We start from the raw sequence: 27,965 nt of genomic DNA, 5'->3' as shown, positions 1-27,965 counted from the left end.
CCGCCCCCGTCCCTCGGCACAGCTGCGGGTCGGGCCCCGCGCAGGGGGGACGCTCCGAACCCCCAGCCCAGCCCTCCAGGCACCTCCGCAGCGGCGGCACCGCGCTCGGAACAGCTTCCTCAGCCTTGCAGGAGGGCTCCCAGAAACACTGTTCAGGCCCCCCCAGCCTGCAAAGCCCCAGCACGGTCCCGTCCGGCCTCTGTCTCCAGCACAGCCCCGGGAACCGATTTTCTCTTGCCCCAAAAAGCCACAGCATCTCGGGCAACAATATTGCATAAAACCTCTCCCGCTGTTTCAGTGTTTTGGGTAGGCTTGTTTGGTTCGGTGTTTTGTTGGGTTTTTTTACATTTTCACATCGTTTCAGACGACAAAATTACCGCATAGTTATTCACGTGCAAGTACCTGAAAAGGCAGGAGCTGCCCTGACACCCTTCCCAGGCAGAAGCACTTTATTTGCCGGAGTCGAGGGCTGTTAGACAATGGCACCATTAGTTATGCTGCTAAAGAACCTCACAAGAAGCAAAGACAAAGGACCCAATTTACTGACAACTTGTGATCTGGTGTTAAATGGGATGCGATGGGGGCTGCTTTCCACCCTAAAGTGTTTTCGTGTCAGATAACAAATTTATTAATGGGACTTTTTTTCAGGTCACAAAAATGTGACCCCACCTTCTTATGAATATTTAATAAGGGACTAAGGGCATCTTTTGCAAGACCCTAAATCTGCCAGAAGCAGCCCACATGAATCAGAAAGCGCCTGCCTCTTAAAGGGGCACACACGCACCCAACCCCGCAGGTCACCGCAGCCAGGGTACGGGAACAGATGGTATTTGTAAGCATTGTATGTGTGCGAAGTCCAGCAAACACACACACCGACTCTCTCCAACGTGCTGGGCGCTCAATAATAATACAAACCGGTAATGCATGCAAGGAGCTAGTGATAATTATCGCCTGTGCTTAACAAAATCCTTCCTGTCCAGGACTTCAAAGTAATCTCGAGGAACTCGGATTGCTTTGGGGAATATATTGCAGAATACGCAGACTGAAACTTTTCCCCAGTTTCTCTGGCGGATCACCTCCCGCTCCCCGCTGCATCTGCAAAGCGCATCCCCGTGGCAGCAGCCCCAGCGCTGCGGGCTGAGGAGCGCGGGGCGGGAACAGCTGGGTGCGGGGACACCCGCACCGACCCCGCAGCTGAGCACGGAGCGGCCCGCACACCCGGGCAGGCTCGGCAGACCTGTCATAGGATGCTCCCAGTCTGGAAATCTTCCCATCTATGTTGGGTTTCTCAGCACCAACTTGTCTCACACACACACGACCCTCAATCCTAGCAAGTCACACCTTCAATTCTGATTTTCAAACACGGATGTATCCAGGTGGACAGCTTAACAAAAGACCAGTGCCCTCCTCCTGCCCCGATCACGCACCTTTGGACTCAGCTCTGTATCTATATATAAAAAAAGGGATTCTAGGAAGCCTACATTTTCGTTCAAGGCATTTATTTCTCCTCTTCCCGGGGGCAAAGCAAAAAGCTTGAGATGGCAATGCAAGCACAGGCTGAGCTACAGGCAAAGCAAAAGCAGGGTGCTGGCTCTGGCACTGACAATTCTGCCCAGCCTCGGGCAAGTCACCGAGATGTTTTTGCTGTGTTGTTTGGTTATTTTAATGTTTATCACAGTTTGCAAAATTTCTGGCCTGGCTCTGGAGTTGCCTGCACACCCACCACTTCAAAGGCAAGTCAACAGCCTCAACACCTCTGTCTCCTCATCTGCAAAACGGGGATAATACTACTCATTTCAGGATCTTCTGTAGACCAGTATTTGCAAAACACTTTGAAAATGAAAGGTGCTGTCTAAGCACTGAGCGCTGGCCACAAAACCTGCAAGCCATATTTTTAAAGCGTTTTATACCCTTTCATATAAAAGCTTCGTACCTGCAAGCTCAGCCAACATCTGCTGTGGGCTAAAAACTTCAGTCTGTTCTCTTAGTAACAGAGATGGTAGCACTTGTTAAGTAAGGTCACCACGAAATATAAATGCATTTCTAAGCCAGCAAAGTATTATAAAAGACTAAGAACCACCATAAACTCCCACTTTAATTCAACTCAATTACAGAGAGTCATCACTGACAGAGACAATCAGACAGGGATGTTCAAAACAGAGCACATAAAGTAAGAAATGAAAAATAACTGCGAATGAGCCTGGCAGACTAGGTGACTTTCTGGCACCATGTGCTCACCAGGTCTGATTCATATCAAGCAGTGATACAAACACCCAGGTGAAAAGAAAATAATCACTGGAGTGCAGCATGGATACTAGGCTCTAAGGTCCAAGTCAGAGGAATAGATGATAAATTACGATGAAGATCAATACAGCGGAATAAATTATTTTGTTATGCCATTATTTTACATGTGCACTTTATGCACAGACTTGTGCAGGTCTGTCCACGCACAAGCCATGGATTTGCCTAAGGAAAAGCCCCAGCTGCCTGCAGGGCAAGAGAGAGAGAAAAGACAAAACATCCCCATAGTGCAACCTTCTCTATCCAGAGTTAACATGCCCCAAAATAGGAAATGTTACACCTAGTCCCAATATGAGGCAATTTCTACCCAATTCATCTGTTCTTTTCCTGGGGACACTCCCCTGGGCAGGGCCAAATAGGCCCCACTTAGCTCTCTGGCTGCAGATGGTGGACAAAATCCTGGACCCTCCTCCCTGAACACAAATTTGGGAGTAATTCAGATTAACTTTGGTGCCAGTGCTCACGGGCAGCACTACTGCAGCATGGAGGAGCTCACCCACCCACTGAAGCCAACACCAAACCTGGCAAAGGCATCTGCCAAATTCTGCTGCTCAGCACACGGGTCAGTTTAAAAGCAAGCTGCTGTTTGCAGTTCTGAGGGAAAAAGCTGTCTCGGCTACTATTCCCGCTCCTGGATCCCCAGGCCCATTTTTGTGGGGTTAAATCACATTTTCCTGTTTTGAGAATGCTTCATTTTCCCTTGTTGCTGTTTGAAAGGCCTACAAAAACAAACGGGGAAAACAACTGACTAAACAGGAAACAGTGAAACTTATAACCCACAAAGTGCTGAGAAAAAGGACAAAGTAAACCTTTTTCTTGTTGTTGTATTTTTTCTTAATCTCAGCTAATGCCCTCACAGTAAAATATCTTAAGGCAGAAAAGTGATTTTTAGGCTGATGGTGTCTCTAGCAAAACAGAACACCAAAGCAATTAACATTTCAGTAATGCTTGTGTCCCTGTTCTCTTCTTTTTTTTGGTGTGAAACTGTCATTTTCCTTATTGCCCCTGCAAATTCTGCATGAAGAAGGCTCTTTAAATCCTCTCAGTGTTGTACAATGGTTTAAATTTTGCTTCATGGCATGCTTTAAATTACCATTCACATCTTCATTTAATGCATCATTTTATAATGCCAGTGTTACTAGTTAATTTATATATACACAGCAGGATGTGTCAACATTCAGGTGAGTTATGAATATGATTGTGCAGGAGTTATGGAAGACATTTCAGCAAAATTATGGTTCCCTCTAAACATAAAAATATTAATAATGAATCAAACATCACAGGTAAACAACACATTTTATATAATTGCACCTCCCATGCTTCCAGATAAATAAATAAAAACAGCAACATTTTTGCTCTGCATTCATATTTGATTGATCTTAAGAAATTGCCATCTCCCTTCCTAATAAACTGTAATCTCTTGTTTCCGCCACAAAGTAAAATTTATTAGCACACTCTTCTACCAGCAGGTCTGCATCACTCACAGCACAGTGGGCAAATTGTTCCAAGTATGCTTGGCATTATTCATAATTTATTTTTCTGCCCCAAAGTACACAATATATTGAAAAGTAATCACCACTAACTGTTCTCTGTTACTTTCCTTAATTATGTGAGATAGCATTTATGTCACACACAGTAGAGGAAATGCAGCAGTTTCTATTAAAACTCCTTTCTTTTCTTTTTTTTTTGCCATGGGTTGAAAGGCAGTGTTCACACAGAGAAAGCCTTCTTAGGACAGGAAAGACTGGAGGTGGCATCTGGTAGGAGATGGCAACACCTCCACTTGAAAAGAACAACCCATGTCTACCAAAATAACCTACTGGGCATGACAACAGAGATGGCTCCGGGAGGAAAAGTAGGTGTTTTGTCATGATGTTAAAGTTGCCATGGCAAGAAAAAAACCCACAGAATGAAACATCAACAAAACACATGTCAATCAAACACATTTTTGCCCGTTAAGTATTAACCAGTGATCTCCTGGCCACCCCAGACAGAGCATCCCCTGCTCCCTGCCCCCATGCAGGCAGGTGGATGCTGCGGCCGGAGCAGCCCTGGTGCCCCCAGTTTTGCATTTTGAGGTGAATCTCCCCTGTCTGGGGCTGCTGTGGGCACAGCTGGTGTGAAATACAGTGTTAGACGCACTGCCCTCTCCTGGTAATTGGCTTCTGTCTCTAGCAGACTTAATGCTTTGCCACATGACAAAGAACCCCCTTCTAGAAAATCATGCCTACTGCCCAGCAAGTTACACACACACCTCTACGTACACAAATGTAGAGCCACAGATTTAAATAAAAATAAACAAGCCTAAATATGGGCCCCTTTCTGTAACAACACTTATTTACCAGTCTGTTTCACACAGCCCAGGAGTCCCAAACTATTTATTCTGGTTCATCTGTGAGAATAACCTGCATCACTGCTGGGCATCTCACTGCTCTCTGTTCACTCTGCTGGGAACACATCTCGGTGTATTTTCAATAAAACACCTTCTTAGCAGTAATGGACCACTGTTCTCATTTTAATGGTCCCCAAGGTTTCATGATACAGTATATTTAGCCGGCTCATAGTTCCAAGTTTTTCTCCAACATTCAAAAGATACTTAGAATGTTTTTAAAGAAGTCAGGCACGGGAAGAGGTTTTGCTCATCTTGCCCTTAAGTGGAAAACAGTTAACTTGGTACATGCAACAAAACAACTCAAATTATCTCCTAAAGAGGTGTTTAGGCAACAGTTCTTGTGGTTACACAGGAGGGCACAGAGAAGTAGCAGAGCTGCTGATCCTACATTGGGAAGAAGTTTGAAAGCAGCACTGGGATCTCTCTGCTCCTGCGAGCACAAATGCGTGGCACCATGGCCTCAGGAATCAAATATACCTCAAAAGTACCCAAAAGCAGCAGCATAGTCTGATTTGCAAAGCTGGCAAACCGTGCTAAAGCCAAGAAGACTTACTGCAGGCAGGAGGATACAGAGGAGCCCTCTGAGGTGGCCTCTGGTTGCCACACTGGACTTGCAAGCTATGCTTGCTGCAAGGCAGCATGGCACTATCAGGAGGAGCTGCTAAAGGTTACCATCACAGAACAAAAAGCTTTTTTGGAAGCAGGGCATGGTGAGGCCTCCTCATGGCCATCACTGTGCGACATGTCCTGCGTGCTTCTCCTCCTCCTTGCTGCCTCTGGGTGAGGAGCATCCCCTTGGTCAGCCCAGTGGAATGGGAGGGGAAGCTGATGGCTGCTACAGCACAGCCATTCCCTGGCCTTTGGCCACGTCAGTCATTTTGATGGTGCACGTCTGGTTTCACATGGCCGAGAAACAGCCAGCCGTACAGGCTAAGCAAACACCCCAACTACAGCACTTGGCTCTCGGACCCCTTGGGGCCATCCGACCGGCTCAGAGTCTGGTGTGTGGCACTAAGCAGGGCTTGCTTGGGGGTTTGCCTTGGTACTTGCACTCCAGCCCTTCACCGTGCAATGCTGCGATCCATCCGTTCTTCCCAAATAAACAGGGCCTGAACTGAGCTCAAGGACAGGGTCCTCTCCTCCCACCACCCCTCCCCAGGCAAAGGAGGCTCCTGTCTGCAACCAAGGGTTATGACCCATGGATGTTTCCTATCCAATCTGGCTGCTGCTGCTTATCCCAATCCTTTTCTGCACCCTGAGCCACAAGAAACAAAAGATGATGTTAAGAGGTCTCTGAGCCAGGAGGGGATGTGGTGGGGCAGCCAGGACCCGCTGGCTTGCTGCACCCATCATGGCCAAGTGTGAAAAAGCAAATAAAGGAATTTGTTTGGGACCCCTTTAAACGAATTTGCCTTCCTATAGCAAGAGAAATCCCTCAGACGTTCCAGAAGACTTAGGGCAGGGCTGGAAAAGCACAAACTCACTGTAAACTGTATCAAGGGAGGAACACTACAAAAATCTGTCTGCAAGTGAAACTGTTATTTATGCTGTGGGAAGAGATGACAATTCTCCGCCCTGAAATGCAACCACTTCTGGGGTGGATGGTGGCAGCAAGTTTGCCATACAGAGCTTTGGAGGAATTCAGGACACCTGAGGCACCAAATCCTTCACTCGAATGAAACTGCAGGGTGATTAAGCAGGGAGAATGTAACTATCCAAACTGTAATTTGGCCAGCACAATGGATCTAACACCCCTATTCTTGGGAGGAAAAAAAAAAAAAGTACTGTATTTGAAGTTCAAAATCTAATTAACTATTTGAGAAAAAGAATTCTGTTTTTAAAAGAAAATTCCTAACAATATAAAAAGAATTAGTGCCAAAGTTTTTTAAGAACGGCATAAAACAGTATGAAAAACTATGATATTATAATAATAGGAATGACTGGATTTGCTCAAATATTCCTTATACCTTATAATACAAGAATAAAATACAGTGTAAATCCTTCTATCTACATAAGTTCCCTGTACAGAAAAATCTCTCCTTTAATAGGTTTACACCTTTAACATGTATTAGTTTGGAAAAGTCCTAGGGTATAATTACACATCTTGGCTTGGCACATTAATAGCTGTTCCTTCATTTACTGATTTCTTTTACTGGTCAATTTGCTGTTTTACTGTGCTGCTCTTACAGCTCAGCCTCCCTGCGGCACCCTCTGCCCGCAGACCCCGAGCTGGGAAGGGGAGAGGGTCAGAGCTGACCATGGGCTGTGTGCTGCTCTAGGGAGGTGGTTTTGGATACCTTGCTCTCGGTCACCAGCACATGTGATGCTTGTCCGGGCTGTGGCATTTGCATCCGTTTCTCACCTCCTTGGAAATCTTTGCAGAAATATGCCCTTTGGGCCCAAAACAAGTCAAGCAGGGCTTCTTGACACCTTGCTGGTGACATCACCCACCGGGTCACCGTGGACCATGCGTGTGGCCCCCTGAGCCATGCTTGCTGCTGCACAGGTTCCCTCTCTTGTGTGCCAACATACTTCTCCTTCCCACCATCCCCACGCTGTTTCCTCCTAGATCCTCTCTGCTCCCTCCATTCCTCCTTTGCTCCAGGCCTTCCCTGCTCACTTTGCTGCAAATTCTGCTCTCTGCTCCCCTGCAGCTCCATCCCCATCGCTCCTCCTCACCCTCCCTCTCCCAGTGGCTGAACAGACCTGGAGAGATGTTCACCTGGGACAGGATGCTCACCTTGCTCCAACCACATACCTGGGAAAGGACCATCTCCCCATCAAAGAGAAAGAGACACCACCAATGACCTGCCCTACCAGTCCCTGCAGGTTCACTCTGCATCCCTTAGCCCCAGGCTCAAAGGCAAAGCTGGTGTTCCCTAAACCCCCGTCCAGCTTTTACAGGTTTTTCGACAGTTTAAGAGGGTTTCCTTGTGTTATAGCAGAACCATTCATTTTAATGGCTTTTCAGCACTGCCATTATAAACCAGAACTTTTCAGGTGTTTATTACTCAGCTTTAAAAATTGGCTCTATACTGAAATTTGGCAAACAAAGTGTCAGCCTAGGAGAAAATTGTATTTTTTTGCCAATTTTGTACTCTAAAAAAAATGACCCCATTTTGGCCTCCATAAAAAGGTAGCTTTTGCTGCCTCTGTGACAGTGGTGAAGTACCAAGTCAATACTGTAATATTGCCAGCAGAGCTGGCTGATTTAATGCCTAAAATTGCTTTGAAGGTGAAGAGTGCTACTGAACTGCTAATTATTAACTATTATTACTGATCCTGCCGCAAAACAAAGATGCAACCAGAAAACAAAGGGAATATGAAAAGTCACTGGAAAAATGAGGCAGAATCTACCTGAGAGTTTAGTGCTGAATAGGGATGACCTGGAAAACAAAGAGTTAGGATCACTGGCACGGTGGGACACTCCAGCTGATAGAAAAAGGATGAACAAACTGACACAGAAACATTATTTTTCATTTTCCAGGATGATATTTCAAATACAAATAAAATACACATACTATGTAACTTGTTCCATGCCAAAGCTAGCAATGATGCGGGATCAAAATCAGCTCCTAACCAAGCTGAACTGAGGTCAATAGGGACCTCATATTGCTCAGCTGGAGCCAAGGGAAACTTAGCCGTTAATTCCAACAGGCAGAAGACAAAGCCTTGAAGGTGCTGAGGACAGGAGACCTTGGATCAGCAGTCCAGTAGACACACAGCAACATAAAAAGAGGCTGGGAATCTCAAAGAGTTCAAAAGATGTAAGAATCCCCCAAATCTTCATGATCCTTTCCAATGCTATCTATGTGGGGGCAGCAGCACCTGTATCACACACAGCCCACAAGCTGATCTAGGCTGATCCAAGGGGGAAAGCACATTGTCTGTGCTTTAAACCTCCTAGGGCACTCCAACTGTGTCACCTTCTTAAGGGACTGCAGTTTCAGAGAAGAAATGTGGCAGGGGGAGTATTTCTTCTTCAGGGTGACGACCAGGAGGTGAGGTTGGCCAGGGCACACTTCCATTTGGAAAGTGCTGGATCAAAGCAGCCCAGAGAGGTCATCGGGGCTGCTTTCAAACACAGCAAAAACAGAAAACAATTTATCTTTCTGGAAACTTTCTGCCTGTCTAAGTGGCAGCTATTTAAATACAATTAACAAGCAAATGATTTTAAAATTACAATACATTTAATAAGGCAGCATCACAAACAATTTGCATCTCATTAAAGTGTTTGAAGCTGCAGAATCAGCCTCCCAAATGGGCTGCACATCAAGTGGGAAACCCAGACACAGTCAACAGTTTCTGCACTGTTCTCTGAAAGTGGACACATGACAGGAGGATGGCAGAGTGTGGGGCTTGGGGGTCCAGCCAAGCCCCTGACAGGGTCAGTCCCATGGGGAGTTCTGGCCAAGGCTCCCAGCACAAGGAAGGATGCCATGAGCCAAAGCCTTGCTGGAAGTGGGTGTAAAATGAGGAAGGAAGGAAAAGGGTGTGTGTTGTGTGTGTGCATGTGGGATGGGCACTTTTTAATATACATTCACGAACAAAGAGTTTAAAGAGATTTCAAGCTATTTACTCAGACATCTATATAATTAAAAGTTTATAGATTACACCAACACAAACCCTCCAAGATTGCTGCTGGGCTGGGACACACACTAATTCCCAGGAGCCTCCGACAGAACAATCCCATACTGACATGTGCAGCAGGAAAAGCTTCAAACAAGTAACAGTTTTAAAAGCTTCCAACTCACTTTCAACTGTGATTTACCGTGCTGGCTCCATGTAACCTGGAGGTTGCAGGAGCACTTCCCAGATCACACACCACTCCCCCACGTGCCTTTGGCTTCCTTCAGAAAGCCACGCTGCTACATCGTGACCCAGGGATCACATCCTAGGATGCAGGCTTTGCTAGGAACAGGTTTATATGGGTAGCCCTGTGGGTAAAGCTGCTGGGTTTTTTTGCCAGGGTAGCTCTTGCCATGTAAGACCCTTCTGTTGTAGCCCATGGAGGGGAGGGATCTGGCAGGAGGCTGGTGGGAAGCCACTGCCAGTGGTAGCGTGGGAATATACATAGTAGCTCTACAGGTGATACATTAACGAATTCCTAGGTGAATGAGGAACACAGCTAAACATCCTTTATTTAAATTACCAGAAGGCTTGAAGGCAAGGACATCCATGAGAGAGTACATCCCTGAGTATCTCACTTTTCACAATCAGCCTCAAGTGCTGGCACTGTCTGCTAACAACAGCGACTTACGCAGCAACCACACCTTTAATCCAAAAGCTTGCTCCAAAGTACTTCATGAACCTAAAAGGCACAAACAATACTTTCCCCAAAGTTCAGCACAAGTTCTGATACAACCTTTTGCTTTCTGTGCCTAAAACTCCACAGGCTCTGGAGCTGCGTGTGACAGTTGTTTAATGCTGCACAGCACAGTTATATACAACACTGGAAGGAGAGAGCGAGAAAATAGTTTACAATTGAATCTGCAGAGGAAATTTGGGTAAGTTGAATGTAATTATCCATTTGGAAGCTGGCCAAGGGCTGGGACTGCTCAAAACCAGGAGGGAAGCTGTAAGAAGCGACCGGGTTTGCTCGTCCTCTGAAAGGCAGCACCTCAAACCTCCCCGTGGGCTCTGGACGGGCCTCCTTGGCGGGGAGTGCAGGGCTAAGCCTGTCACCCGTGCTGAGCCCACCAAGGAGGGTCTGCTGGGATCCAAGGGTCCCATCCTGCTACTCTGAGACCTGTCAGTGGTGACTGGGGCCAGAGGCACTTGTGCTCCGCAACACTCCTACAAGGAGGGGTAGCTTGTGCCCAGGAAGCCCGGCAAAAAAAACAACAAAGCAATGGAAAAAGTGACTAATAATAAATAAAACACATGAGTAGAAGCAAACCAGTCGGTGTCTTGCCAAGCAACGTGCATGCACCCAGCTGCTCTGGGTGCGGCACACTGGAGAAGCCCTGGAGCCCTCCGGGTGGTTCCCAGGTCTCTTCATCCCCGGTGCCGTCACCACCAGCATGTGTCACCCCAAAGCTTCCTGCCCAGAGATGCCACCGACTATTGACACAGGCCTCGTGCATTTCTTTTTCAGACCTGTGGTTTTGTAGTTTGTCAAAAACAGGATACTCTTTAAATTTAAAATGTTACAATTTAAACAAAGACAAAATAGTTATTGCTGTTTTAGCAACCAGACAGCAGGCTCTCCTCAGGTACACACTGCTTTTTGTTTTGAAAAGGCCTGTGTCCAGGTTTGCCAGCAGGCTATCTCTGCAGACCTGGATGTGAAGACAAGTGCCTAAGCAAAACAACAATCACTTTCTATGAATTACTGAACATGTGTAATTCATTTATCTGTAATATTGTGCTAAACTCAGCTCCAATTAAACAAACGAAAACACCTGCTTAGCACACATAGATCTTTCCATACCTCAGGGGAAGACACATCAGTGTGCTCTGTAGTACAATCTGGCTCAGAAGCCTCCACTAACAATGCAAAGCTGGGATTTATTTTTATTATTTTTTTTTTTTCAAATGCACATAGGCAAGGAGACAAAAAAAAACACAGACAGTGAGATTTTGGGGGAGGAACATTTGTTTTCAATATTTCTATCTTCAGCACATGCAGTTCTGTGATTTCTAACCATTCATCTGGGCCTTCTCAAAGGCACTTGGACATGAGGGCATGCATCACTCCAGGGAAAAAGGTAGGATAAGGAAAACTTTAAGCCACATGTACCTGGGCCCAGACCTCAGGACAGTGTAAGCTACCAGAGTCCTTGTGCTAACACATCTGTTGAGCCACGGGAGAAGACATTTCCTTCTCTTTTTCTGCTTATGAACCACGGGCACCCACCAGCACTGCAGGATGTCCCTGCTGTCCCCCCACATTACTGGATCAATACCACACAAACCAGGGTCACCCCAATCTGCTGACCACGGGGGCTGAGACCACTCTAGGAACCCCAAATGACCAGGCAGCAGCAAACAAGACACAGCCTCACCTCACACACGTTTTGAACAAACAAGTGGGCATCCCTTTAGGGGTCCTGCCCGGGGAGCCCTGCTTTGCTGGGTGCAGCAGCTGCCACCAGGAGAGCCTGCAGCCTGCCAGACCCCCTCCACTTAACACATTTCCTATTCTTCACTCAACTGCCTGCAGACAATAAGCTGTCAATCAGATCCCTACAAGAACATTTACAATTATCTTCCCTCTCCCACACCTCAGAGTGGCTGGGTAGGAATAGCTGCACCCTGAACACATGAGCCATTTGCAACTCTTCTATTGCCATAACTGCCCTGACTTGAGGGGCACATTGGGAAATGGAATTTCCTTGTGTTTTCAAATAAAAGCCCTTTGGTGGCAAAGCACGGAAGCAAAAAAAAACGGGCCTCCTAGAGCTGAGGCAAAAGCAACCAGAAATGGAAAAACTGCCCCAGTAATTATTTTAGTCTCCTCTGCAAGGCTGTTTGCTGCCTTTTTGTTGTTTTTTTTTAATTCCAGTTTGGTTTTATTTTCCCAGTAAAATCAAAGTTACAAACTGAAATTGATTTTTTTTAATATATATTTTTGTTTTGTTTTTCTTTCCTTTTTATTTTTTTTTAAAGACAGGGTGGTCCCCTCTGCTCACTCCTGCAGAATTAGCAACAAAACAACACCACAATTTTGCAGCTGGCCCTGCTGCTCTGATGTGTCCACTGCAGGGCTCTCCCAGAAGAAATGGGTTTGTTTTTCTTTTGGGTAGACACAGCTGAGTGAAGGACTCAAAATGAGCACACTTTCCAAGCAGTAAACCCACGTAAAAAAAATAACAGCAATGGAAGTCATAAACATAACTTTCCTGTGTAGTGCCAGTTGTGGACAACATGATTAAAAAACATCTTAACTATGTTCTGCATTATATTAATGCTCCTACTCCAGTACTTTGGGGGCACTTTCCAAACACTGCAGTCTGTCAGCCTGGCTACGATGGGTCTTTAGGCCCATCTCCAATAGCACCAAAATCATTGACATTGCTAAATTTGGGTGAAATCAGTGCAGTCCTTGTTCACTGCACTGTGACTTTACTGGTTCAGCTGTCTGCTCAAGGGTCAGCATGGTTAACAGAGAGGAGCCATTCACCTCCCTAATCATTGATTTGGGCCACATCTTTGATGGCTGTCAAACAGAAAGGTAACTATTGCCATTATGGCTCTTCCCTTCTTGTTTTTAATTCTTGTGCAGAATATTTCTACAACCTTTTCTGATTAAAAATAACCTACCTGATATTTCCCCCTCTCCTTTAAAATGTTTATGCTGCTCCGAATCTGCAAGGTGTAATATCATCAAGGAAGGTCAGGTTTCAGGAAAGCTAATGGCTCTGCTGTGCACTCCCACCACTTTGAAAAGACAAACAATAGTCCCTCAAGTGTTGCTGCCAGTGGCACAGCAGCGATTCACAATGGAGGGTTAGAAATCTGAAATTAAAATAAACTGCTTAAAGCCTGCAGATATGGAGAGAGATGCAGGAGACCAAATAAAACGGGACAATCTCTTAACCCAATCAACAAAGTGCTCATTGTTCCAGACAAGTAACGCAGCAATAAATATTGAGCAAAGGAAGTTAACCTGTATCCACAGCCTTTGAATAAACACAAAAGTTAAAAGTAAAATCAATGCAAGGCCTTTGGCTCTTGCCAACTTGTGCTTTACTCCTTGCTTGGCCTCGTTTTTGCTTTTGGGGATTTTCTTTGCCTTCTCTCTTGTTATTCATACTTTCCTGTATAAACTCCTTATCACACAGCAAAAGGACAAACAGAAGGAACTGCCAGCACACATTCAAATGACATGAACGACGACTCAGTTGGGTTCTGTAAATCCACCTGGGTGCAGACAATCTGGAGGAAAAGGGCCGGGCATGACACTGACCCACATCCCCATGGAGCCAGGGCAGCCTCTGTCTCCTTCCCACAGACTCTCTCCCCATAGGCCACCAGAAACAGCCCTGCAGACCTCTTCAACCACTAAATAAAATTTCATGTTTACCCTTAGGATGGCACAGACAGCAGTAGGCATCTCTGGAAGATACAGGCACATTCATCTCTACTACAAAAGTTTGTGCATTCAGCTCTTGATCTGAGAATAAATAAATGCCTTGGTTAGTTCTTGTTTTCCTGAAGTGGTTTATCCATTCCTGTGCCAACACCTCAGCCAGTAATGCAGGCTTTCACAGCAAGTATTAATTCTGACTTCACTTTAAAAATCACATTTTCTTCATTTGAGTATTATTATATTCCACAGAACCAGGCATGAGCATCATACAAAAAGCATTTTGGTCCATGGTTGTGAATACAGCTGTGTAGGCAGAGGAATATTTGTTTTCCAAGTAATTTGTGCACATTCACAAAATTACAGTTGTCTGCAGTTCTCCTGAAATATCTGCCCTGCTGTTTACTAGTCATAAAATACAATTTGCTTTTGAAGGGTTCCAATTGGTAAATTTGGAAATATATATATATGTGCATTTATTTTTTTAACACTCAGACTGGCTGCTCCCCATTACATACTGGCTGTTAAGCCTGTACAACATCAACACTAATTTGAGGAGCCACTTCCCTGAGAGAACAGTGGACAGATCTTTGCGAGACTCAGTTGGGCCTCCCAAATACACTTTACAGATTGCTCATTGAGTGGCATCTCACTCTTATCCCAGAGTAACTACCTCATGAAGAACAACATATGAAATGGTGACCCGGGTTATAACCCAACATCGGGCAAACAGGCTGTCACCTTGGCCTAGACACAGCTCACACTGGGATGGAGCTGGGAGGTTCATCAATTAATTACACAATCTATTACAAAAAACAACAGATCATCCACAAACAGGTCTTTATGCATCTATTCTTGCAAGCAAAACCAACAAGATTAGAATTCCTTTATTTGCACTGTGGCTATGAACCAATGGGCTAGGCAGGCAGTTAGCATCTCCCAGCAGGTTTGCTTCAGATGTTTATCCAAGCTACTAAGAGTCAGCCAAAACACTTCTATTGATTTTATTTTTTTTTTTTCCCCATTGAAAGATGGGAGAATTTTCACAAGTGGTTCTGATTTTGCCTTTTGCTTCATGACTGTATAGATAAAAACCCAATTTCTTCCAAAAATTGGCTGAATGCACAAAACACCGTTTGCTAGGACAACAAATTCCTTGGGACAGGAATTTTCCACAGCAAATGTGTACCACACCTGCACAACAGAAACCAAGCCCACTCAAGGCACTAGACACAAACTATGAATAACTCTTTGGCCCAAAGTTTTGATGAGGAGCAAAGTGCACAAAGCCAACCATCCTACCGAGAAATCCCAGCGGGCATCACTGTTCTCATTCTGCAAACTGGAACTAATCATGCTGGTACTGCTGGAGTGACTTAGGTGTAAAACTGATTGGGAAGAAAAATTAGAGGCAGAAAACTAAGCCCTTCTAGGATCCATGGACTCCAGCACACTCCCTGGATGGCTGTCACTTAAACCCAGGACAAACCTGGCCTGAGCTGTTTAACCCATAGCTGTAACCCATCAGAGGTCCATGTGGCTGCACAGGTGTCACTAGAAGTTTGAAATTGAGATGTGCCACACAGGCTAGTAATTTAAAACACAGCAAAATATTATCTGAAGCCATACCACTTCAAAAAAAAGCATGCCACAGCAACAGAACTGGCATGAAAGCATTGGGATTTGATAATCACACGTACCACTTTAAAACCCCTCCATTGGTGTGCTCCACAGCATCACATACTGCACCTTGGCACACGGTACGAGCTATGGAGCAGCAACATGATCTTCTGGACACATCATGACAGAGGACAATTTTCCAAGGGGCAAACAGTACCAGGGTATGGCAGTGGTGCCCTCAGCAGTTCCAGAATGGGCACTGCTGCCTCCTCATGCTGCTCCCCAACACCCATCACGACTTGAGCTCCTCCCTTCATCTTCCCACCTCACTTCAAAATTCAATTTCAAAACTTTTTCCACTAGACATGCTAAACCCAGGATGTAGATTTTCCAATTAGTCTCTGTTTAAACATCTGTTGGTAGACTGCATTTAATGTTAGTTAGCTGAGCAAAGAGCAATTTGATTAGGCTGTCTGAAACGGAGCCAAAGTCTGCAAAATAATAGCTCAATTAAATTTTGTTTTGCTTTCATTTGTCTTATACTTTCCTGAGTGTGATACAGTTGCATATAATCAAGTAAACTAATTCCTTTCAAAATGAGAGATTTCGGTGCCTTTTCCATCTCCCCTCATTGTTTATTTAATAATCTCTTCCATCTTCTCCATGCTTCATCTAACTTCATCCTGACACAAAGTACGTTTCTTGTGCCTTCAGTCTACTTTAATTTTCTAGGCTTTCAATGACTTGAGATTATGCACCATTAATGTTACACCTTAAAGAGATTAGCAATTTATAAAAGGCAGATTACGCTTATCAGGAAAATAAAAACATTTCAGCAATGCAACAGCCTTTCCTTTGCACATACCACAAAATATTTTGACAGCCTGACGACACAGCTGTAAAACTATCAAGCTCTGACGCCACATCCAAGCTGCATTTCCAATTGTTTCCCTGGGTTTAGTTTCTCCTTATTCTGTTATGTTGCACTTGTTGCCCTGAAACTTCAATATTAGCTCTAGAGATTTAAACACACAAGGCACACAGCTGCTCTCCTCTGCTCAAGCAAGCTAGATCAAAATGCCTCCTTTTTCTCTTGCCTCTTTTTAAACCAATTGTTGTAGCTCAAGGATTTCTGGCAAAGTTGATGGTCTCAGGGTAAAATTCTGCTCTGTGAACATCACTGCAGATCCTCCAGTGCCTACTACTTTCGGTCAATGCACGAGGAACACCAGAGCTTCCCCACGCTGACAAAACTTTACCTTGAGAATGATAACAAATTTAAAAGTCACATTAATTTAGCTGCTATGTGGATGTGTATATGGTTTAAATCTCAACACTTAAACATTAACTTCCTTCACACTTCTCTTAAAAGAAAAAAAACACAACCCATGCATCCTTTGAGAGGTTTCTTCTATTGGAGATTTTTGATACATACTACTTTTTCTTTAGTGTTGTGGGTTTTTTTAACATATTTCTTGCAAAGTGTGAACACAAAGGGACAAGCTGAAATAGGTATCTGGCAGGCTCTTCTCTTCCCCAGCACGTGCTGCTGAAAGCCACAAGTTCTATTGCAGTTGCTAAAAATCTGTTATTTTGATGCAGAAAGGGACTCCTCCAGCACTGGCCCTGCCACAGGCAAGTACTTTAAAATACTCCTGCAACAAAATAGCCTTAAAAATTAGAGGAAGCTAAAGTCCATGGAAGTTCAAAATGGGATATGTCCTATTTAAAATGTAGAGAGCTACTAAATATGACAACCATCTGATGTATGAAAATTATTCACAACCAAAAACAGACAGTCTGGAAATAGCTGGGATGACTTCATTTAGACAGAATTACCCAAATCTGTTTCTAATATACACAGTACACATAATAAATTTTTACAATATGACAAGGAAAACAAACTTAATAAAAGTTCCTGATCTTTTGTTACACAAGCAAGCTATAGCCATGATATGTTTAGAATATTTTGCCCATGATATCACAGCTAAGTAACAAAAGCAAAGCAACACAAAAAACCCCAGTTACTAGGTATGACTTCACCTTGCGACTCCTGTAATGACGTCGCTGCACCCATCGCCCCAGCGGTGCCACCTTCCCCAATCTACACCCCGTGCTCCACAACTGCTTTTGACTAACAATTTCCTTTTCTCCTTCTCCCAGACACCTCCTGACTCGGGAAGCTGCGGATCTCTGTGAGGAGGGTTTGCTTTTTTCCAACAACACCAGGACTCATCTGAATGGTAAGAGATTTTTAGCCTGTTTCCTTTACTCCTGGTTATTTGACAAGTGCTTGAAAACCCTGTTATAAACAATCTCTGTAGGAAAACAGATGATGTCTTATGATCACAGAAGGTAATTTTTTCAAGAACCCAACTTTTTGAGCACTTCCCAGATGCACCACGTCAATCTTCCTGCGTTTGACTATCTCAGCTGGTTTTCCAGCCCAGGCGCTTCGCCAGGCAGGCCGGACTGCCCCTCGTTGTCACTTCTGTTCAATGGCACTTGCACCCACTGCTGTTATTCCAGGCTTCAGGAAATCTAACCACTGGACAGGCTCCAGCGCTGCGCATTAATAAGTTGCAGATTGCGGCGCTCTGAGCGCGTGTGCGCCCGCGCGAGTCAGAGCAGGGCCACAGCTTGTAGGAAGGGGGGCAAAAAACAGTAGTTCAAAAATGCTGCCTGCTCAAATTGACAGAAAAGTGACCCCTACACTTCATCAGAAATTCCTGCAGGCTGACAAAATAAAGGAGTTTGCTTTTATCACACACAGTAAGACTCATATGGAAAAATGGAAACACTACATCACTCGACCTCAGGTTGCCCCCTTTTCAACCACAGATGAATATTATGTATATAAATTGTAAATCAATTTGAGATGTATTAAAAGAGATTCTCTTTTTCTGTATTAAAGGTTCTACCTCTTAATCTCTAGATTTATTTTTGTAATGTCAAGTAAACGAGAAAGACTTCATTTCCATAACTGCATTTTGTTACTCTTAAGTCTATTTAGCATCTCTGCATGGTGTTCACATAATTTCCTACACTTCGCTTGCATCAGGAAATAATGAGCAAGTATCACTTACCCAACACTGAGTCACAAATATTTGCCTACATTAACAGGGCATTAAAAGCCATTTTAAACAAGTTAAGGAAATTGTGCTAAGCCTTTGAACCATGATTCACTACTTTGAGAAATTAAGAAACTTTTCCTCTTCTACAGGCAAAAAAACCCAGTTGCTGCAACCTCCTTGTAATAACATCAGGTCCTGGAGCAGACTTTCCTCTTAAGAGTCCCCTACACAATGGATTTCTTTGCTTAATGAAGCTACTTCTGAATTTTTCCTACACTCAGTGCTGGATACTTTGAAATTTCAATCTTTTCACATCCTTGAACTCTCATCAACATTTTTTTCCAGACTGTGTCAATAAAATTGATTACTTGCAGTTCTGAACTCTGTTCCACACGTGGAAATAAAACAATTTGTTTTAAAGTATTTTCTGAAGAAAGCAGAACTTGGCAAACATATCTACAAGATCTAAAAAAAAAAAAAAAAAGAAAAAAGGGACAAACCAACTCAGCAAGCCTTCTTCCCCACAAAAAGTAAACCAAAAAGAAACCAGCAAACAAAAGAGAAGCGACGTTGTGATTTTATCACGGCAGCAACTCGAGCTAAATTCCTGACATCCACATCATCAACCTCACTGTTGTTCCCCTGACTGATCTATCTCCCTGTCGGATATGAACAATCTTTTTGGATCATTAATATGTTCATTAATTTGTTATCAATTCTTGCTCTCTCTGTACCATGGCCTGAGAGTGCCTCAGCAGTGCTGGAGTAATCACACAGGGAGGGACCCCTGACTGCCCGGCCGTGGAGGTGCCTCATACCTACAACCAATCTGTTGCTTTACAAGTTTAATCTCAGTATTAAGGAGCTGATTGTGGAACCATGTCGCTAGAACATCTTCAACCCAGCTGTACATCATATAAACTGCCATGGGGGGGGCAGGCTCCCATGATTCCTAGCAGCAGCACATACCTTTAACTCCCTCATCTGTAATACTACAAAATACTGGGCTCATTTCTTCCCAAGCACAAGTGGACTACCAGCAAGGGTCCAACAGTGTTATTCCTAATTACCTTTTTTTCACTCTTGATCCTGTGGCGCTCATAATTAGTTACCTGGGGCTGCAATCCAATTTGAAGTGATGACAAGAAAGTGATCCATGAAAAAGTAATAAGTTAAATCCAATTTCAGCCTTCCTCTAATTAAATGCACATGGAACTAATGACTCAAACCCTACCATTTCAGTGATAATGGTAATTAGCGAGGTGGGAGTCACTCTCTTTTTTCAACACTGTAGGTGTAAACCACAAGGTAAAATGGCAGGAGCACTCTTAATTACATGTGTCATTTTGTCAGCGATTTACACATTTCTGACCAGTCAGGAAGGTTTCATTTGTTTTCCCCTTCCTTGAGGTGGGTAACACACAATTGGACTCAGGGACAGCCAGCCCCCCAGCCCTGCTCTCAACCTGGGCAGAAACCACATGTTTTAAAAAAAGCTACTTGTTAAATGTTTAATGTCAAAGCAGAAAAGCCACTAGAAAATTATATTCACAGAGCTTTAACAAAACACAGACTGGAAATCAGAGATCCTGGGTTCTACTTTCAGTTTTGCCCCTCAGGACTGACTTCTTCATAACATGCAGGTGCCAAACTCCCAAAGACCCCAGCAGGAGCCACATACCTGGATGCCATCAAATATCTGCAGCTCTCTGACCTTGGGCAAGTCAGTGAATACCTCTTTGCTGGAGTTTACACTGCTATAAAATGAGAATAATCACATGGGCTGACCAGTACCTCACACTGTCAGCTCTCCCAGTATCCTGGTACTTTCCTAGAAGCCATGGGTTTTTTTTGGAATCATGTAATTACAGGACAATCACCGACTTCTTTTAAGGAAAATAACTGCATTTGTCACCTTTCTGCTCAGTCTGAAAAGCTGGAAAAACTGAATACTAAAGGCCTTAAAAAAATGAAAGAGCAGCAAAAAAAGGCCCACAGGTTTCACTTGGAAAAAAACCTCTTAGTATCAAAATTTTCAAGCTGATCATGTAATTTTGAGGACCTGACTCAGGTTTTGTTCTGTTTGTGGGGTGCCTGATATTTGCACTTCACAGGCATATTCCAAGAACTGACTAATAGTCATCTATGATTTGGCTTGGGGATGCAAATTAAAAAGAGCTATGGGGGTCCTTTGGTAGAAACCAGAAAAAAACTCCTTTGCTTTATTTCCAAAGTAAAAAATAAAAACTGAAAGATGTAAGTGACGTTTTCATACGTAAACTATTTAAACTCTGCAGAAGTGAAATCTTAACCCAACTAGAACTGGTGGCAAAATTCCCACTGGCTTGACTGAGGCCAAATTCAGATCAACTCCCATTTGAGGAGTGAAACAGAGAAGTCCTCATACAAATACAATAAAAGCACCTACAAATTTATCTCCCCTCCTAGACTATCTGCTGAGACATAATTTCTTTATGAGTTGTTAAATTTACCACTATGTAAAGGAGGTACACTGTGTGTAAAACCTGAGGCTACAAACCTGGTGTTTTTGTGCTCCAGGCAAAACAAAACTCCTTTCCCTTCACCTTTCAGTGTTTATCACGTTGTCAAGCTAATGATTTCTAATTTCATCAAAAACAATAGTAATTGCCCCCAACATCAAGCTACAGTGATTTTTTTTTCCTCTTGACCTCTTCTATTTCTCAAGATACTGGAAAGGAACGTTAAGATAATATAGCATGCAAATTAAATTCCACAAAAGCCCAGCCAAAAGGCTGCTTTAAAAAGCAGCGGTATGCAAAGGCGAGGACAGCTCTGCTCTCCCAGCCTCCCCCAGTCTCACCCTCAAAATCTAAACCAAGCCCGAAGTCTTTTTTTGGCCGTGACCTAAAAGGAAGACTTATTTTCTGTTTTGCCAACCAAAACCAAAAGTTTCCATCTTAGTTCATTATTTCTTCTCCCCAAACACACGCAGGTTAATTATCATACAACAAATCTCCTTTAATCACATAAAAAAGTCAAGGGATGGGTTTAAATTGCAAGATACTAACTTGGATGTCCTAAATCTGTTTTCAGTTCTAACTCTCAGCTCAAAGCAACACACAACATTTACGTCTTTAAAAAAAATAAATTGTATTTTTAGTATTGCCAAAACACACATGCACTTTTACTTTCTTGGGAGAAAATGTGTCTCTTGATTTGTTTCCAATCTGTGTGCTCTTGCCAGCAACTAAAATGCTTGAAGAACCAAAATGAATAATCGTTAAGAGCATCAGCAATTAAAGCTGAAAATTTTAATCAATACATCTATTAATACAGAGATATATTTATCTTGGCCTGGAAAAGTGTGCACATTTTCAAAATCCTAAGCATACCTAGCCTGTTAAATTATTTGTTTCACAGACTCAAGGAAATCCAATGTCTGTGGCAAATATATTATCAAACACACTGTAGTCTTTTTTTCACTTCCAGTAATTTTTGTGAGGCTGATATTTTTTATAATCATTTCCCAAATGCTGGTTACTAAATTCATTCCTTAACTTTCAACTTTCTTTTGTTTGTGTCATCAGGCTGTGAAACCAGGGGTCACTGCCAAGTATAAAGCACAGCAGTGTGACATAGGCTCAAAATGTGACTCATCCTGTATTGGGAGATTTTTTTTTCTCAGCTATCAGGAGAGCATATCTCTACTCCTGTGTCCAATCTCTTATACACTAAATAGCTCAAAAATTGCTAAAAGAAGATCTCCAGGTACAGTTATCAAGGTCAAGAAACCCCAAAGACATCACTGGAGCCCACTGTCATGTAAATGCTATTGAAGGCCACTGGATACTGGGATATATTTAAGTACCGTGGCTATTTGAGCAGTGAATAAAGAAGGAATATAGGAAATTATCCATGAGTTGATAACAGATTAGCAACACTCCGTATACTACATTCATTTTCCACATCTGTTTGTGGGGGTGGGGTTTATGTGACAAAGCCTTCCAGCCAGCATTAAAGTGCTGAGCCCTCAACACTCCCCTTGAGAGACAAGGGAGCAATTCCAGCCCCGTGTGGGACAGCACCAGCCTCCCCTCCCAGAGTGGGAAGGGCCATGCAGCATGTCATTAGGAGATCCCTTCCTCCTCATTTCATGCAAACACAGCCCCCCAGCACTCCTGCTAGAGAGCTCTGCACCAGAGCCCTCACCCAGCACTGCAGAGACAGGCAATGCCTCTGGTATTCCTGCTATACACTAAATCTGTTTGTCAGAAAAAAACAGGGAACTGCTAACGGCTGTGGCTATCCAATGAGACATCTATATTTATAAACTAAGTGCAAAGATGACTCGGTTCATTATTTAAGCAAACTTTTGAAAAGCAGGCACATTTCCACCACCCTCGACATTTATTCCACATGCTGTGAGCAGCGGGTATGGCCTTCTCAGTGTGGCACCATCCAGCTTCAGGGGGGGTGGGTGCTTGCGTGGGTGCAGTTTTACTCAAAAATTCTACCCCAGCACCACCATTTCCTTCCAGCAACAGATTTTCATTGCAGGGATGCACTCGGGGTCTGTTACACTCAAGAGGACTTCCAGTACGTTTAAGATCACAGAAGAACCAGGAGTGAAGAGGGGAAAAAAAAAAAAAAAAAGACTGGGCAGTCATTTGAATCAGTGAGTGACAGGCTGGGCCAGCTCTCTGTATACATTAATAAATTAGAATTTTAATTGTGTCTCTGACTGCAGGAGCTGCTCCAGTACTTTAATACGTACCAACAATTGGCTATGTTATGGAATCCGCGATGTGGCCTTCACTGTTGACCTCTGCAACACAATTCCCAGTCTGACTACGGAAACTGTTTGGTTTGATCCTTTCAACTTATTTGAATCCTGACAAATAAGCTCACAGCTGAAAGGTCAACACAGTCATATTTCATCCTCTGGAGCTATTCTTAAGACATCTGCACAACAAAGCACTTCTTTTAGTACCTGACACCGGACCTAGCCAGCACAATCTCTCATTAAAAATGTCCCCAGTGGAAGAGTCTATTAAAAGGCATATGGATCAGCTATGGATTTACCAAATAAAATATTTTTGAAAGCATTAATGTAACGCTTTGGATTATGATGCTCTACACTGCCAACAAAACGTATATTTGCCCAATGACAAAATGCTTCATACTTTCCGAAAGAATAATAGCTCAGCTATAAAGTGTGAGGTGTTGTCCAGCAGCCTGAGCTCAAGGGTCGGAGCCAGGAACTCATGAATCTTAATCCTACCTCTAAAACCAATTCCCTCTGTGATCCTAAGCAAGTCACTTAACCTGCTTCCCTCAGTTTCCCAGTCTAGAACTGGGATAATGCTGCTCACTTATCAGACTTTCCTTCTGGGGATGTTTTGGAGATTAGTACTTGCAAAATGCTTTGAAGATGAAATCACTACACGAAGGCTACAAGTTGTCCATGCTGGGCCAAGGGCTGCAGTTAATAGCTATTCCTCACCGAGGCAAAACTCCCCTTGAAGTCCCTGTCAGCTTTATTTGGGTAAGAACGGCAGGATTGGATCCTCTCACTTTACTGTCAAGGCCTTTAGTGATGTTGGCTTTACCTTCCGTATTCTACTACATATTTAAAGAGTCTAGGGTCTGTATCTTTGGAGGAAAATAATATGAAGCACATATAAAAGGCAAGAGAAGCAGCAATGCTGTCAGGGAACTCATGGTGATAGTATATCAAACTAAAAAAAAAAAAATTAGAAAGAGCAAAACAGACATGAGTTTGACAACGTGCTATGACAACAAGTGAAAAAAAAAGAAAAAGAAAAAACCCGGAAAGAATTTGGGGCTACAGAGGCTGAAGCATCAGATAGAGAAGAGCGAGATAAGATAAATGTCCCAGCTACAGGGCTTTGTGTGACTGCAGCTGAACTGCTGTGCTCAGTAACTTATTATCAGAAACATAGCGACACGCTGCAACTGCAAAGAGAGCAGGGATAAAAGCCACCACCAGCTGCAAGCCAGCAAGTGGTCAAGGGTCTAGAAGTGCTGGTTTAAGAAATACATAAAGAACTAGATACATATAATTTGCCAAAACTGGCAAGTATATGTTAGTATCTCAGATGTTTGAGGAGTGTGAACACGAGGCAAGGCAAGGGACTGACTCAGTATTTATACAAGCAGTATTACTTGGAGCAAGAGGATGGAATTAAAGTGGAAAGTTCCTGAGCGTGTGCTTTGTTATGGAAAACCATCTGAAGGAAAATAATAACGGTCCCACCACCACTTGGGATTTCTAGCACTATAAAAGAAAAAAAAAAAAAAAAAAAAAAGGAAAATGTGATACATAACCTAACAGGTCTTTCTTGTCTTTAACTCCTGTGATTTAACCCACAAGACTAGCAGAATGTTTTCCAAAGCTTCCTATGTGTGCATACATCTCCTGTTTGGGAATGCTGCATTGGTTTTAGCTTTCTGAATTCATAACAGCACAAAGCCCAATAATATTGAGATTTTACTTTTGAAGTTGCCCATAAATCAGCAGACAGTAAAAAGGGTAAAAATATACTTGTGATATGATACCCAGAATTTCCCAACATCCTTGACACAGCAAATCATTGGTTTGAGAGAACACAGACTATCAACAGGACAGCAGTCAAACAGAAACATTAATGCAAAAATCTCCTACATACACTGACATGGTAACAAAAGCTCTTCCATTTTGTCATGATCCAACCTTACCAGATGCTAATAAAAGCTCATGCTTCTGATTTGTAAATTCTCTGGGGAAGGGATTTTCAAGATCACCAAACACTGGTGCTCAAGCCACTTGCATCAACCACAGCCACCTCTCTTTGGGCTTCACCACAAGGAAGCTCCTGAAGGTCTCATCCCAGTGTTCACAAGAAACATGCATTTATTCAGCTTCCACAAGCCCCAGTCCCTCATGGGGGCACACAAGCTCTTACCTGAAGGGCTGGCTGTTTGTCATTCCTCTTTGGGGACTTTAATCCACTAACTTGCTGCTGTTGCTGCTGCTGTTGCTGCTGCTGTTGCAGTAGAAGCTGCCGTGCCACCTGGAGAGCCTGCAAGGAAAGAAGTTTGAAAATTGAGTTTGCAGCAGACAAGGCATGGGGAGCTACACACATGGCACAGGGGCAAGGCAGCCCTTGGTCTTCAGTTACTGCTCCACTTCCAAAGCACCTCCACTGAGGAAAGCAGTGACTTCCATGACAAAATCCCAGCAACTTGGCATTGCACACACTGGAGCAATATCCCACCACTGGATTTCCCATTTTGACTACGGAGAAAACCAGTAGCAGCTGATGTTCAGCTCCTGGATGGGAACCAGGCACTTAACTACCTGCAGGAATTTTAGAGGTGAGGATGATACAGTTAACCCCCTCCACAGTGGCTCCTGACCCTCCTTGCTACCAGGTAGGCTCATGAGCTAATGGCTTTCAAGCTCTTCTTCTCCAGTGGGTCAGGTCATGTTTACAGAAGAGGGCAGTCGTATATCACTGCCTGCTCTCCTGAGTGCAGCAGAAAGTCAGGGAAGTTTCTGGAATACTTAGGCAGAAGGAAGAGGAGAGCCAGCAGCAGGCAGAGCTGTGCCACGTCCCAGAGGTACCATGCTGAATGCTGAGGAAGTTGAAAGGAGCTGGAGTAAATGCAATGAAAAGCAGAGACAACCTCTCACCCCCCCCCCAAATCACCAAGACCTTAGGATAAACCTGCAGTGGGGACTCAGACAGGAGGCAGTAGAGTAGTGAAGGGCTGATGAAGCCTTCAGGATTGGGGGAAAGGAACATGATTCCAAAAGCATGAGCAGAGCATCACATGGTGAGGGATTCTTGCAAAATCTCTGGCTAAGTGAAGGAAAAGCATCCCTGGACACGTGGGCCAGCTGCTCTACAAGGCTCAATTTGTCCATCAGGTGGGGAAAAGCCAGCAAGAGAAGACTAAACACAAGGGTATGAAGCACAAGGAGCAAGTCCTTGCCCTGACTCCCTCCTGGTTCCCCAGCCAGGGCACTGCAAGGATGATCCCTGCAAGACAGGCTGTGGCGCAGCTGAGGCTCTGTTGGCAAGACCTGAGCCCACTTCTCCCAGAGGATTCACCAGCACTGGACTCAGGCTTTCTTGGTCTCCTTGGAGACGTTCAGTACATGTGTAGGTGGAAAAGTGGGAAGGCTGAAGACTTCATTAATATAAAACAAGAAAAATAATCCCTTTGCAAGATGTCTACATGGAAGGAGGGAAAAAGACTTCCCTGCTCCTACTGTGTATGCTCTCTGAGTGATTTAATTAATACCTATTTAATTAAGGAGTCAGATACACATCAGGTTTCACTTGCTTCTCCAAGTACGAAAGTGTTTCATCTCAGTGCAGAACCCCTGGGAAGGGTTTGACTCCAAGGACTGCAAACCTGGATCCGTCCTCCCAGTGAAACCTTGTTATTTTATGGCCCAGACTCCTTTTTTTTACTTTTGAAGGGACATTCAGCAGCCCAGGGAGCTGAAGAACCACTGTTGCCAGCCACCAGGCCATGGCAAGCAGGGAGGGGAGACCTTACCATACTCTGGCAACAAGCCCTCTTTTCAATGTGATAACAAGTCTCCACTGGATCAAAAAAACCTCTTTAAAGGTGGATATGATTTCCAGCAGAGCTTGGTGTGACAAAGGTAAAAATCAGATTTTGCATTTCAAGCTGGCTGGCGCTCAGTGCACCCACAGCATCTCTAAAATGGTCCCTGTCCCCACAAAGGGTGCAAGAAGCTGCTGGGCATGGGCATGGCTCTGTCCTCCCCCCCACACAATCACCCCCACTGTCGGTTGAAGGTCAAGAACCAGAAGGCCCTACCAATAAATTCAAAGCAACAGAGCAAACTGCAGAAAGTACTAAGCACGGTTAAAAAATGTTATTTTTATTGAATTAGCTTATTTAGCTGTTAAAGTATCTTCAAGGGTGGGCAGAGGCAGCCGAAATAAAACCTACAAGACTTAAGGGGACGGGTAACAAATACTCACTTAACAGGGGTGTTGTATGGCTTATTTAATTAATGAATACTTGTAAAGCACTCTGAGTTGCTCAGACAAGAAGCTCTATACAGCACAAGCGCAACATATTATTATATATTATTAAGACTGGCTCTGCAGAAGAATAATCCCAGGTAAATGTGCAATCAAATGATCATTTTAGTTCCTAGTAATTAGATTCAATAGGCAAAAAAAACAACAACACAGAAGCCTTTCTTTCATCGTACACTAAACAATCAGAACATCCCTAACCTTTCAAGCTACAGCCTTTTTGAATAAAACATCATCAACTTATAGATATTATTCCAAAAAGAACCAGTCACCATATGTGTTGTCTCTTTGAAATACAGTTGCTATAGCAGACCCTGCATGCATTTCATGTGATATGATCATATTCTATCCGTTCTGGCAGCTGAGAGGTTGCACAACTAAAATTGGCTGCCAGAAAAATTTGAAGATTCCCAGAACAAGTAGCCATGCAAGAAATGCCTGCTCTCTCCTCAAGCTGGCCACGATGCTCTGTGTAGTTC

General features: G+C 43.7%; 1 protein-coding gene across 7 annotated transcripts in view; it reads right to left on the bottom strand.

The window, feature by feature from the left end:
• FOXP1 (forkhead box P1) overlaps positions 1 to 27,965 on the bottom strand; it is a 307,907-nt gene that overhangs the window by 85,191 nt on the left and 194,751 nt on the right. For 6 of the 7 annotated variants that reach the window (XM_009996885.1, XM_009996886.1, XM_009996884.1 and 3 more), the window contains one exon: positions 25,366 to 25,482. In XM_009996885.1, coding sequence (XP_009995187.1) covers positions 25,366 to 25,482 — 117 coding nt within the window. Of the gene's footprint in view, positions 1 to 25,365; positions 25,486 to 27,965 lie in introns of all 7 variants that reach the window. The other variant, XM_009996889.1, reaches the window with a different exon arrangement.

The sequence above is a fragment of the Chaetura pelagica genome, unplaced genomic scaffold (genome assembly GCF_000747805.2).
Source record: "Chaetura pelagica isolate M959 unplaced genomic scaffold, ChaPel_1.0 scaffold24, whole genome shotgun sequence".
Classification (NCBI taxonomy): Eukaryota; Metazoa; Chordata; class Aves; order Apodiformes; family Apodidae; genus Chaetura; species Chaetura pelagica.
This window is presented reverse-complemented; position numbering and strand designations above follow the sequence as displayed.